Source organism: Garra rufa, unplaced genomic scaffold, assembly GCF_049309525.1.
Source record: "Garra rufa unplaced genomic scaffold, GarRuf1.0 hap1_unplaced_471, whole genome shotgun sequence".
NCBI classification, from domain to species: Eukaryota; Metazoa; Chordata; class Actinopteri; order Cypriniformes; family Cyprinidae; genus Garra; species Garra rufa.
Window position 1 is genome coordinate 1 of NW_027394738.1, and position 14035 is coordinate 14035.

The window sequence follows — 14035 nt, forward strand, 5'->3', positions numbered from 1 at the left end:
GACGGGTCGAACCCTAAACCCAATCAGAATCACTGTATTAATCACAACTGATCACCTCAAACACACTGAAGATGCCGTTTTTCCTCACTTTTAAAACTTAATATTATGACTCTGCACCACAAACCCAGTCATAAGGGTCCTTTTTTTAAAATTGAGATTTATGCATCATCAAATAAGCTTTGCATTGATGTGTGGTTTGTTTTTGCATTGATGTGTGGTTTGTTAGGAGAGGACAGTATTTGGCCGAGATACAAACTATTTGAAAATCTGGAATCTGACGGTGCAAAAAAACCAAATATTGAGAAAATCGCCTTTAAAGTTGTCCAAATGAAGTTCTTAGCAATGCATATCACTAATCAAAAAATAAGTTTTGATATATCTTGGGTAGGAAAATGTACTTAAGACTGGTTTTGCGCTCCAGGGTCACATATTTAAGTTTAACGTTTTGATAGTGTATAATAAGTTTTGGTAATAAAAACAAGTTAGTTTTATTTGCATATCAATATGATTAATGTCAGCATGAATCATTCTTATTACTGCTGATTTAGTTCTAACTAGAATTAACAATAAACATAATTCACTGATTTTTACTTTTATTACAAAAGAAGATATTTTGAAGAATTCTGGTAATCAGACAGTTACTGATAGCCACTGACTTCCATAGTATGGAAAAAAATACTATTGTTAGTTTGGGTGAACTATCGCTTTAAATAAGTGTTGACTGGTGTCTGTGACGTTTGTGATGTTGTGTGTTTCTGACCTGGACACCAGTGATGATCTCTCGGCTGAATTTGCTCGATCCCACGGCTTCTTCACACCATCTGCAGGACGACATCAACCAAAACTGACTTTTCCATCTACATTCATCTGATCAAACACATCTGAGCGCTATATTTACAGCACTGCTCTCAGAATAATCCACACAGTGCTGACAGCGTTTCATACCTGCGGCGTTCTGTCACGAGACGCGGGATCATCCTGAAAACATTAGAATCATTCACGGAAAACCACTAACATTCACACACACTTCTGTCAGACGTAAATACTACTCAAAGATAAGAACTGAACTACAGATAAATCATTTCATCTTTTTTAGTAAGTGTATTATTTCCATTTTAATGTAAAATGATTTATATATAGGGCTGCACACATATAGGCATTACTATGTTGTTTTAACTCTAAAATGAAAGATAAATGTATGATAACTAGAGGCCAAATAATTATTTACTATTATTATTTCACACTGGAAGTTATAGTATTACTATTTATGGGTTATTAGATTCTTCACTTTCTCATGTTCAAATTGTCAACAATGTAAAAAATGACTGTCCTCCTCAGTATTTTTGTCCAGGGTCACATATATTGTTTCCATTCAGATCAATAATGTGTATCTATCAAATCTAAAAACATAATCAAAAATGAAGCAGGTAAACATCAAGAGATCTCCATCAGCTCTGGACTCACATTTTGGCTTTCTCCATCCCTCTTTTCATCCGCTGCTTTCCTTCTGTCATGACAAATCAAGCGTGTGAGTGTGTTTATTCTGAGTGTGTGTTATGACAGCAGTGTTTATGTGTGTGTGTGTGTGTGTGTGTCTGTGTGTGTGTGTGTGTGTGTGTGTGTGTGTGTGTGTGTGTGTGTGTGTGTGTGTGTGTGTGTGTGTGTGTGTGTGTGTGTGTGGTGTGTGTGTGTGTGTGTGTGTGTTGTGTGTGTGTGACCTGCGTGCCAGCAGCGCGTTCATTTCCTCCATCAGACCTCCGCTTCCTCCGCTGGTCCGGTTGGCTTCGGTTTTTGGCTCCGGATTCAGATTTTTCCTCCGTCTGCGAACAACCATCACAGCAAACACAATCAAACACTGATCATCTGACATACACGCTTGCACTTTTGCTTTTCTCCTTTTATTTGATATTATTTGCCTCATGGGATTTTGACTTTTGTTCTTTTTCATGTAAAATGTGTTTTTGGAGATCTGGTTCTGCACTAATATAAAATAAAGATATCTTCCATAAGATAAGGTGTTTTCACAGTAATACCACAGAAGAAACTGCTTTGGTTGCACTGCAAAAACTGCTTTCTTACTTAGAAAAATAGTGTCTTGTTTTTAGTAAAAACAAGTCAAAATGAGGTGAGTTTTAAGATTTTTTTCTTACCCCATTGGCATATTATTTTGCTTGTTTTTAAGCAAAAACTCACTTCATTTTGACCGGTTTTACTAAAAACAAGATCATTTTTACTTGTCTAGAAAATCCTTCCTGATTCAAGATTTTTTATTATTTTGGCTGGAAACAAGACAAAAAAATCTAAGTAAGAAAAGCATTTTTGCAGTAGTTCCCAAAGAACCTTTCAGTGAGCAGAACCATATTTTCTTTGTGTGAAGACATTTAAACCATCTGAAGAACCTTTTTCCTCTTTAAGAACCTTTGAGGTGATAGATGGATTCCATATGTCTGACCCTGGACCACAAAACCAGTCATAAAGGTTAAATTTTACAAACTGAGATATATACATCATATGAAAGCTTGATAAATAAGCTTTCTATGATGTATGGTTTGTTAGGATAGGACAATATTTGTCCGAGATACATCTGTTTGAAAATCTGGGAATCTGAGAGTTCAAAAAAATCAAAATACTGAGAAAATCACCTTTAAGTTGTCCAAAATTAAGTTCTTAACAATGCATATTACTAATCACAAATTACATTTTGACATATTTATAGTAGGAATTTTACAAAAAATCTTCATGGAACATGATCTTTACATAATTTCTAATGATTTTTGGCATAAAAGAAAAATCAATCATTTTGACCCATTCAATGTATTTTTGGCTATTGCGGTTTAGTGCTCCAGGGTCACAGATGTTACAGATTAGCTTCAGTGTGAACAGTGGAGTCTGAATCATCAACAAATGACTCTCTAACCCATTCCCTGTAATGAAGACTCACAAACATTCTCAAACTCACAATTTGACTCATCTAATGACTTCACACTCTCAAAAATAAAGCTTCAAATGTGTGTTTTCACAGAAATGCCATAAAATATCAGTTTTTGCTTCCAAAACAACCTTTCCATGAACAGCTCCTTAAAATAACCACTGCATGACAAAAATGCTCATCTAATGTGGTTTTGAATCATGTTTGCAGTCACTATGAACTGCTGTTGTCTGGAAATGATTTGGTTTGGGTTTGGTCACAGAGTCGGCTCCAGAAGTAAAAACTCGATTTATTTTGTTCATAAGGATTATTAACTATAATGTATGAACCATTAAAAACAGACCTACCATGAGCTACAAGATTGCTTTTTTTATATGCTTTCGTTAATGCCATGTGTTCATGCTAAACCAACTGATTTTTTAAATAATTGCATTTAACAGGTACATTTGTGGTGGAAAACTACATTACCCATAATGCTGTACAAAAATTTCAACCAATCAGAGAGTCACAGTGAGCAAATGCGCCAAAATAGCTCCGCCCACCGCCATGGACCACTGCAAATTATTTTGATATTTGTATATTATATGCAAATGTTGCAATAAACCTACGATATGTTGTTTCTATGGATATATTCAGTGTTGGGGAAAGTTACTTTTAAAAGTAATGCATTACAATATTGAGTTACTCCCTAAAAAAGTAATTAATTACATTACTTAGTTACTTTTTATGGAAAGTAATGCGTTACGGTACTTTTGTGTTACTTTTTAAATCTGGGCAGGGCTTGCTTGTTAGTTTTTAATATAAAAAGTTGTATTTTTGTCAAATGTAAAAGCCTTTTCACAGCAAAATCCTCGGGTTTAGAGAAAAGTAAATCTCCGTCTGTACAGTAGACCGCAGAAGAACAAATGTCAACTCTTCAGCAATAAAAAAAGGAAAACAAATGTTGATTATCTTGAGTCATTTGTGCTTATTAGTATGGATGAATTGAATCATCGAAGGTCGGCAGCAAAGACATCGGTTCATAAAATGGGGTTAAATACATAAATTACTTGGAAAATGTAATATTATTATGTAACTTGCGTTACCCCCAACACTGGATATAATTTGACAGTCTTTCCGAATGTTTGTAATGCTGTGATTCTCCTCTTAGCGGATAGGTTTGATTTATGGATTATAACTACCAAAAGAAGACTTTTAAAAAAGCTATAAAGCAAAAACACTTCATGAACGATGATGAATGATGATCTCGCACCCTTTGCACGCGCCGCAGTTTGGCTCCGGCGATCATGGCGGCGAGACCCGTGGGGGCCTGACTGTCGTCCTGCGCCGGACCCCCGTACCCCACAGGTAGAGGAGGCGGAGGAGGGGGCGGAGCTCCGGCGGAGGGGGGCGGCGGCCCGGGCGGGGGAGGAGGCGGAGGACAGGGACCGCCCATCAGCAGAGGAGGCGGAGCCACAGTGGGAGGAGCTACGGACAGCACCGCGGGGTGACCCTGAAATGGGGAACCTGAGGAGAAAACACAACTAACCCTCATTTTTTATATTGGAAATGATGCAAAATATATGAGTTTCAGCTGGAAAGCAGCTCTATAGATTAATAAGAGTGTTGCAGTGTCTGACCTGAGTTGGACGATCGTCTCTCCCGCTCAATATGCGCCTGCATCTGCTGCTGCTGCTGCTGCATTTCCATTTGCCTGCAGAGATTGACAACACACATAAACACACATACCCATCATGCACTGCACACACACACACACTAAAGGCATATTTTCTGCTCACAAATTTATTTGATCAAAAAGTCTGTAAAAACTGTGAAAGAGCTGCTTTCTATGTTAATATCTATTAAATAGAGATGCACCAAATGTTTGGCAACTGAAATTATAAGTGAAAAGGCCAAATGAATGATAGTGAACAATGCTGTGACGTGATCAAATAGAGGCGTGCACTAATGATCAAACATGTGGTCAGTGTGGACGCATTTAAAACTGTCAGAGAAAGACACAAAAATCATTCCAAGCAGCGACAGCGAGAGACTGTTTAGAAGCGCATCGCATGTCTTCATGAGGAGAGAAAGGTTACTGTATGATGACTGAAATCATCCATTAGTCAATCAACTCCAGAACGTTCTGTTGTCTAATACACCAGACACCAATTGTGTTTATTCTGACAGCAGCTCCTTAGCCAGGGTTCAAAGACCAAAGATGACAATCATTCACAAATCTGCTGCTGCCAGCAAACACTAGGACTGAGCTCTTCTTGCACCAAAATAAAAGTCAACATTCATAAATGTTAGCATTGTCATTTTACTGTTGTTCTGTCAAATAAAATAAAAAGTAACAAAAATAATGAAAACAGCTCTATTAATACATTTATTCTAACATTCTCCTTTACTCAGCAAGGCTGCATTTATTTGTGCATTACAAACACATTCCTGATTCAAGAAGCGGCTCTTAGAAATGGACAAAGAATATTATTTTACTAACTTATTCATTTGAAGTTAAATTGTGGTTTGTTGGTGGGCTATAATGTCTACTAGAATGTTACAAATGTTCAGTGATCAGTAAATATTTTAAAATTGTTGTTTTGTAATTGATTTTTTTTTTTAAAGCAAGACAAAACTGTAAAAAAGCACATTTGGGCTATTTAATTTATGTAACGGTGAAAAAAACTGGCACAACACATGGGGGAAAAAGCACGAAAAACCGTGTTCGGTAATAACCCTTCAGCCCAGTGTTTACTTTTGTTAAATTTTCATTTCGGTGCATCTCTATGATTAAACCGTAATTTATTTCTGTGATGCGCCGCTGAATTTTCAGCATCGTTACTGCCGTCTTCAGTGTCACATGACCCTTCAGAAATCATTCTAATACACTGATTTGCTGCTCAACAAACATTTCTGATTATTATCCATGTTGAAAACAGTCGTGCTGCACAATATTTTTGTGGAAACTGTCATGCATTTTGTTTTTCAGGACTCACAGATGAATAGAACGTTTAGAAGAACAGCATTTATTTGAAATATTAATCTTTTGTAATGTTACACATGTCTGTGCTGGCACTTTTGATCGATATAACCGCCTCGCTGAACAAAAGTATTAATTTCTTTACAGGGAACATGGTGCAGTGTTTCATAACTGATGTAACGAGTCTGACAGCGGCGGGTATCGGATATGATGACAATCGATCGGATCCGCTTGAGTTTCCTGAAGCGTATGAGAGCTGCACAGTGAGAGATGTGGAATTTTCCAGATGCATGATGGGACGGCAGAACAGCTGATGCAGCACATCTACAGCAGACAACACACTTGATCATGTGAGCAGCAGAGGGCGACTCTGTGTGTGTTTCTGCTCTCATCATGACACCACAGCTGTGCTGCTTCATATCACTGTGGACATGGATGCTTTCATTCATCAAGGATGCATTAAACTGATCAAAAGTGACAGTAAAGACATTTATAATGTTACAAAACATTTCTGTTTTTTAAATAAATGCTGTTCTTTAGAACTTTCTATTCATCTGTGAATCCTGAAACATACAATGCATCACATTTCCACACAAATATTGGGCAGCACAACTGTTTTCAACAGTATTGAACAGTATGGTGAATATATTCTATTTTAAACAAGACCCTGTTGTTTTATTAGGGTTTAGCTGAAGACTTGTGTGTGAATGTGATTTCTAGAGTATGAGACAGTCATTTCTAGTGTGATATTACAGCAGTGTGTGTGTGTGTGTGTGTGTGTGTGTGTGTGTGTGTGTGTGTGTGTGTGTGTGTGTGTGTGTGTGTGTGTGTGTGTGTGTGTGTGTGTGTGTGTGTGTGTGTGTGTGTGTGTGTGTGTGTGTGTGTGTGTGTGTGTGTGTGTGTGTGTGTGTGTGAGAGAGAGAGAGACGTCACGCTCCTCCAGACTCACAGGAAACCTTCAAACCTTCACCCTAGCGCTGATAAACAGCAACACGAACACTGCAAAAAATGATTTTCTTACTAAGATTTTTGTCTTGTTTCCAGCCAAAATATCTAAAAATTCTTAAATCAAGAAGGATTTTCTGGACGAGTAAAAATTATTTTCTTGTTTTCAGAAAAAACAAGCCAAAATTAAGTTATTATTTCTTAGAACAAGCAAAATAATCTGCCAATGGGGTAAGAAAAATAATCTTATTTCAAACAGAAAACAAGACTATTTTTCTTACCCCACTGGCAGATTATTTTGCTTGTTTCAAGCAAAAACACACTTATTTTGACTTGTTTTTTCTGAAAATCAGACATTAATTTTTACTCGTCTAGAAAATCCTTCTTGATTTAAGAATTTTTAGATATTTTGGCCGGAAACAAGACAAAAAAATAAGAAAAGAGTAAGAAAAAAGTAAGAAAAGCATTTTTTGCAGTGAACCAGTCCAGATCTGCACCTGTCTGTGTCAATGTGTGATGCCATGCATGCATTTTCATTTTCTCTATAATTATTTTCATTATCAGTGTCTAATTAGACACTCACTGAGAAAAATGATTCTCTTCTTTAGTATCTTTGTCTTGTTATTTAGTATAAATATCTAAGAATTCTTGAATCAGGATGCATTTACTGGACAAGTAAAATGACTTGAGATGTCTTGTTTTCTGAAAAAAAGAAAAAAATTTGCTTAAAACAAGCAAAAATATCTGCCAATGGGGTAAGAAAAATAGTTTAAATCAAAGGCTAAACGATATTATTTTTCTTGCCCCATTGGCAGATATTTTTGCTTGTTTTAAGCTAATTTTTTTTTTTTTTTTCAGAAAACAAGACATATCTCAAGTCATTTTTACTTGTCCAGTAAATGCATCCTGATTCAAGAATTTTTTAGATATTTATACTAGAAAACATGACAAAAATACTAAGGAAGAAAATCATTTTTTTTGCAGTGCTCAAATAGTAGTCTCCTATGTGAATATTTTGTAAAATGTAGTTTTAATTAATTGTGATTATTATGTTACAAACAGTTGTGCTGGTTTATATTTTTGTGGAAACCATGAAACAGCATTCAAAAGTCGGCCGTCAGAAATTTATATTTTTACTCGTCAAGGATGCACTAAAGTGATCAAAAGTGACAGTAAAGCCATTCATAATGTTGCAGAAGACTTATATTTAAAATAAAGGTTGTTCTTTTGAACTTTCTATTCATCTGTGATTTCTGAAACATAAAATGTATGACGGTTTCCACAAAAATATTGTGCAGCACAACAGTTTTCAACATTGCTAATAATCAGAAATGTTTGTTGAGGTGCAAATCAGTATATTAGAATGATTCCTGAAGGATCATGTGACTCTGAAGACTGCAGTAATGATGCTGAAAATTCAGCTTTGATCACAGAAATAAATAACAGTTGAACAGATATTGGTGTGAGTATCAGAGGTGCTGAATCATCAGATCAGACTGAATGGGTTGATCATATTCAGTGAGTCTGTCATCGGTGATCATTGTGATCTGTGGCCATCAGGGGGCGCTGTCAGAGACAGGACATGCGTCAGCTTCACCTCCAGAACAAAAACATACAGATAATGTTCTCACCCCCTTGTCATCCAAGATGTTCATGTCTTTCTTTCTTTAGTCGCAAACAAATTATTTTTTTTTTGAGGAACACATTTCAGGAGTGTTCTCCATATAGTGGACTTCTATGGTGCCCCGAGTTTGAACTTCCAAAATGCAGTTTAAATGCAGCTTCAAAGACCTCTAAACGATCCCAGCCGAGGAAGAAGAGTCTTATCTAGTGAAATGATTGGTGATTTTCTAAAAAAAATGACAATTTATACACTTTTTTACCTCAAATGTTGGTTCAAGACAGTTAGGGTATGTCTAAAAACTCCCATCTCATTTTCTCCTCCAACTTCATAATTGTCCTACATCACTGTGTTGTGAAGGGCGTTTGATCTTCTTTGCAAGTTCACTTTGTAAACACTGGGTTGGTACTTCTGCAGCGATGGAGGATGATTTCAAAGTAAATAAATTGTGCATTTTTTTTTTTTTTTTGAAAGAAACCAATCGTTTGGCTAGATAAGACTCTTCTTCCTCAGCTGGGATCGTTTAGAGTCTTTGAAGCTGCATTTAAACTGCATTTTGGAAGTTCAAACTCAGGGCACCATAGAAGTCCACTATATGGAGAACACTCCTGACATGTGCTCCTCAGAAAACATTTTGTTTATGACTGAAGAAAGAAAGACATGAACATCTTGGATGACAAGGAGGTGAACTTCTCCTTTAATCAGACTCTGTGAAGTCTTGTGAAATGATTCTGAAATCACTCAGATGGACTGATGGATGTAGAGAGAACCTCTCAATGCCTCTAGTTTCTGCAATTGCATAAAGAAAAACTCAAAGGTAATTGCAACTGCATCTCAATTCTGAATTACTGTACACAGACATAAACTCTGAATTCTGACATAAAAACTCCAAACTGTGAGATATAAATGCAGGATTTTGAGATATAGACAATCCTCAGCCCATCTGACACACAGACACACTCCTGATATGAATAATAATCTGAGATTGTTCATCTGATTACTGTCAAACACACATGATGTGATAGTTTGTCAGGATTTTCTCTTCATGCCTCTGGTCAGATAATCATATTCAGATTCATATATTAATTCTCCAGGTGGACGGCAGAGCTCTTACCTCCATCCTGGCTGCTGAGCACGTTGAGGGCGAACAGCATGGCGTTGGAGAAGGTGGTGGCCTCCTCTTTACTGGCGAAGTTGAGTCCGTACACCTGCCGCGCGTCACGCCACTGATGGAAGGTCGGCGTCGCCTGGTTATACTTCAGACCCTTCACGATCGAGTAGTTGATGACCACCTGTCACACAGGTCAGAGGTCACAGGTCAGAGGTCAGAATGTGCTCAGGAAAAATTAATAGAGTGATATTTGTGGTGGTCACGAATGTAAAGAATATGTTCCACACTGCAAAAATGCTTTTCTTACTTAGATTTTTTGTCTTGTTTCCAGCCAAAATATCTAAAAATTCTTCAATCAAGAAGGATTTTCTAGACAAGTAAAAACTATTGTCTTGTTTTCAGAAAAAAGAGTCAAAATGAAGTGTTCTTTCTTGAAACCTGCCAATGGGGTAAGAAAAATAATCTTGTTTTCTGTTTGAAATATTTTTTTTCTTACCCAATATGCAATTTTTTTTGCTTGTTCGAAGCAAAAGCTTACTTTATTTTGACTTGTTTTTTTCTGAAAACAAGACAATAATTTTCTTTGTCTAGAAAATCCTTCCTGATTTAAGAATTGTTCGATATTTTGGCTGAAAACAAGACAAAAACTCTAAGAAAAGCATTTTCGCAGTGCACTCGCTGCAGACACTGAGTGTTTTAATCCTGATAATGAGTGTTTATTTTTGAGTTTTGTGTCTTGTCTTAGTATTAGACTTTTTATTTTAAAAACACAACATTTCTTTTTATTCTTATTAGAAACATACATTTTTTCAAAATATCTTCTTTTGTTTTTCAGATGAGAACATAAACTTGAACAGAACTGATCTGAATAATGACTATGAATTTCATAACTCAGGAATTTTGCATTCTCAACACTTTTATTTAGCTGATTATCACTGTGAAGCTGCTTTGAAAAGAAGAATAAGGAATGCTGTAGAAATAAATGTGACTTGCACAAGGTCAAATGTGACCCTGGAGCACTAAACCAGTCTGAAGTAGCACGGGTATATTTGTAGCAAGAGCCAAAAATACATTGTATGGGTCAAAATGATCAATTTTTCATTTATGCCAAAAATCATTAGGATATTAAGACCATATTCCATGAAGATATTCTGTAAATTTCCTACCATAAATATATCAAAACTTAATTTTTGATTAGTAATATGCATTGCAAAGACAACTTTAAAGGTGATTTTCTCAATATTTTTTTGCACTCTCAGATTGCAGATTTTCAAATAGTTGTATCTCAGCCAAATACTGTCCTCTCCTAACAAACCATACATCAATGGAAAGCTATGACTGGTTTTGTGGCCCAGGGTTGTGGTGAATGATCTGGTTTTGTGTGCAGACGCACCTGCTGGTCCTGCAGTTTGACTCCTACCACGCGGAAGGTGTTGTTGCTCGTGTTGTGGTAGATGTTGATTCGACTGAAGCCCTGCTGACCCGGTTTGATCGGCACCCATTTTTTGCTGGTGTCGTCGTAGACCATGACGGAGGCGCGGGCCTGACAGATGCTCTGCTCACTGAAAGCAAACAAACACACGGCGGGTCAGTCCATAAAACACACGTCACCTCCGCAGCGCTGCCCTCGTTAGAGTCTCTCATCCACAACCAGCGGCAAACACTGTCCCCAACAACACCTCAACAACCACATACTCATGAGGTCAAAAACATTTACATCCCCCTTGCAGAATCTGAAACATGTCAATTATTTTACAAAATAAGAGGGATCATACAAAACGCATGGTAGTTTTTATTTAGCACTGGCCTGAATAAGATATTTCACATTTCACATTTAATTTCACAACTGCTGCTGTTCTTCAGAAAAATCTATTCTTTGGTTTTCCAGCATTTTTGTGCATTTGACCCCTTTCCAACAATGACTGTATGATTTTGAGATCCATCTTTTCACACTGAGGACAACTGAGGGACTCATATGCAACTATTACAGAAGGTTCAAACACTCACTGATGCTCCAGAAGGAAAAAACATGCGTTAAAAGCCGGGGGTGAAAGCTTTTGGAATTTGAAGATCAGGGTAAATTTAACTTACTTTATCTTCTGGGAAACCTGTAAGTATCTTCTGCAGCTTCTAAAGGGCATACTGAATGAAAAAAAAGTGATATTTAAGCAAAATAAGAAAAATGCACACATCTTCTTTCTGTTCAAAAGTTTTCACCCCCGGCTCTTAATGCGTAGTTTTTCCTTCTGGAGCATCAGTGAGTGTTTGAACCTTCTGTAATAGTTGCATATGAGTCCCTCAGTTGTCCTCAGTGTGAAAAGATGCATCTCAAAATCATACAGTCATTGTTGGAAAGGGGTCAAATACACAAAAATGCTGGGAAACCAAAGAATTTGTGGGAGCTGAAGGATTTTTCTGAAGAACAGCAGGCTGTTCAGGACAAACAAGGGACTCATGAACAACTATCACTAAACAAACAAACACAGCTGTGGATCATTCAGAGAAACACAGTGTTAGAATCAATGGGTCATTTTTATAAATTCTCTTGTGGACTATATGTAAACATCTTTTATGTGAAATATTTTATTCAGGTCAGTACTAAATAAACAATAACATGCATTTTGTACTGTATGATCGCTCTTATTTTGATAAAATAATTAACATTTTGCAGATTCTGAAAAGTGTATGTAAACTATTGACCTCAACTGTATCAACTTACAAATGAAGATCAAATCTCAAGATTGTTTTCTCATAAACTAAAATACGTTGCACATTTTTTGACATTCACAAAAATAGGTGTTTGAATCCATAACAGACAATCAGTGAGTGAACAATCAAAACCTCAGAGCGACTGAATCAAGTGTGACAACTTGCCCCTCTTCTACAATTTCTCCTCTTCTTGAAGGACTGAACATGAGAAGTCGACTGGAGTCACAGAGGGAGAGGATTTGAGTTTAGCAGTGAACACGAGGAAAACAAGCCCATCTGTGCAGCACTGCCAAAAATATAAACGCTGCCGCGGGCTGAGACGCACTTCCTCTGATCTGAGTTCAGATGCTGCTGTGAGAGTCAGTGTGAACACACAAACACAGCCACTGATGAAGAACCGCAGCTAACCACACTGAGAAAACAGATTATCTTACTTAGTCATTTTTCTTGTGTGTCAAAATATCGAAACAATCTTGAATTAGGATGCATTTACTAGATAAGCCTAAAAGACTAAAAAACTCTTGTCATTTTGCTTATCTAGTAAATGCATCCTAATTCACGATTTTGTTTTTAGATAGTTTGACTAGAAACAAGACAAATATACTAAATGAGAATGAGATAAGTCATTTTTTTGCAGCGCAAGCCTTCTTATGTTCCACAGAAGGGACAAAAATATACACTGCAAGAAATGCTTTTCTTACTTAGATTTTTTGTCTTGTTTCCAGCCAAAATATCGAAAAATGCTTAAATCAAGAAGGATTTTCCAGACGAGTAAAAAATATTTTTTTTTGGTTTTCAGAAAGTCAAAATTGAGTGAATCTGCCAATAAGGTAAGAAAAAAAATGTAATTTCAAACAGAAAACAAGATTATTTTTCTTACTCCAAAAACACTTCATTTTGACTAGTTTTCGTCTGAAAACAAGACAATCATTTTTACTCATCTAGAAAATCCTTCTTAATTTAATAATTGTTTTCAGAAAAAAACTTAAGTGTGTTTTTGGAGTAAGAAAAATAATCTTGTTTTCTGTTAAAATTAGATTTTTGTTCTTACCCCATTGGCAGATTATTTAGCTTGTTTCAAGCAAAAACGCACTTAATTTTGACTTGTTTTTTTCTGAAAACAAGTTCATCTTTTTTTACTTGTCTAAACAATAGATATTTAGATATTTTGGCAGGAAACAAGACAAAAAAAAGTTATGTAAGAAAAGCATTTTTTGCAGTGCAATGAAAGTAAACAGAACCCAAAACTGTTTTGTTAACAATAAAAATTCTCAAATGTTGTTCCATTTCAAACATAAACAGTGCATGTTTGCAGTGACGTGAGAGAGAGAACATGATGATTCTGGGTTACTGAAAGAATAAAGACGTCATATATCGCTCCACACAGTCTCTTTCTGTAAATATCCTCATTCTAATGCAACATACATGACCAGCAGCAGCAGAACACGTGACAAACCCGTCCGCTGACCATTTCACAGCTGTGTTCATTTCAAGAGGATTCCTGCTGATCAGAGGAAAATGCTTGAATAAATGAGACTTTAGATGCATTCACTGCAGGTTTAGAGCAGAAACAAACACACAGACAGACAAACGTTCTCTGTGACATGAATAAATCAAAGACGCCTGTGAATGCAGCTGATTTCAACATTTCCAAACCTCTCTGAGACCATATTCAACAGAAATGGTTCATAGAGCCTTATTTTCAGCTTTAGATTTGGTATAGAAAACCATTTTTTTTCTTCTTCTGCCTGCGTTTTG

The 14035-nt window shown here is 36.4% G+C and overlaps 1 protein-coding gene across 1 annotated transcript; it reads right to left on the reverse strand.

Annotated features, from left to right (window-relative positions):
• Nucleotides 1-11126, reverse strand: LOC141317202 (ena/VASP-like protein). Its single transcript, XM_073832978.1, is given in 11 exon segments — nt 1-13; nt 761-821; nt 946-978; nt 1465-1507; nt 1719-1786; nt 1788-1820; nt 4182-4435; nt 4549-4603; nt 8821-8868; nt 9558-9749; nt 10962-11126. Coding segments are annotated over 10 exon segments (870 nt in total). The 5' UTR covers nt 11097-11126; the 3' UTR covers nt 1-13; nt 761-812.
• Between the last annotated feature and the right edge of the window lie 2909 nt (nt 11127-14035).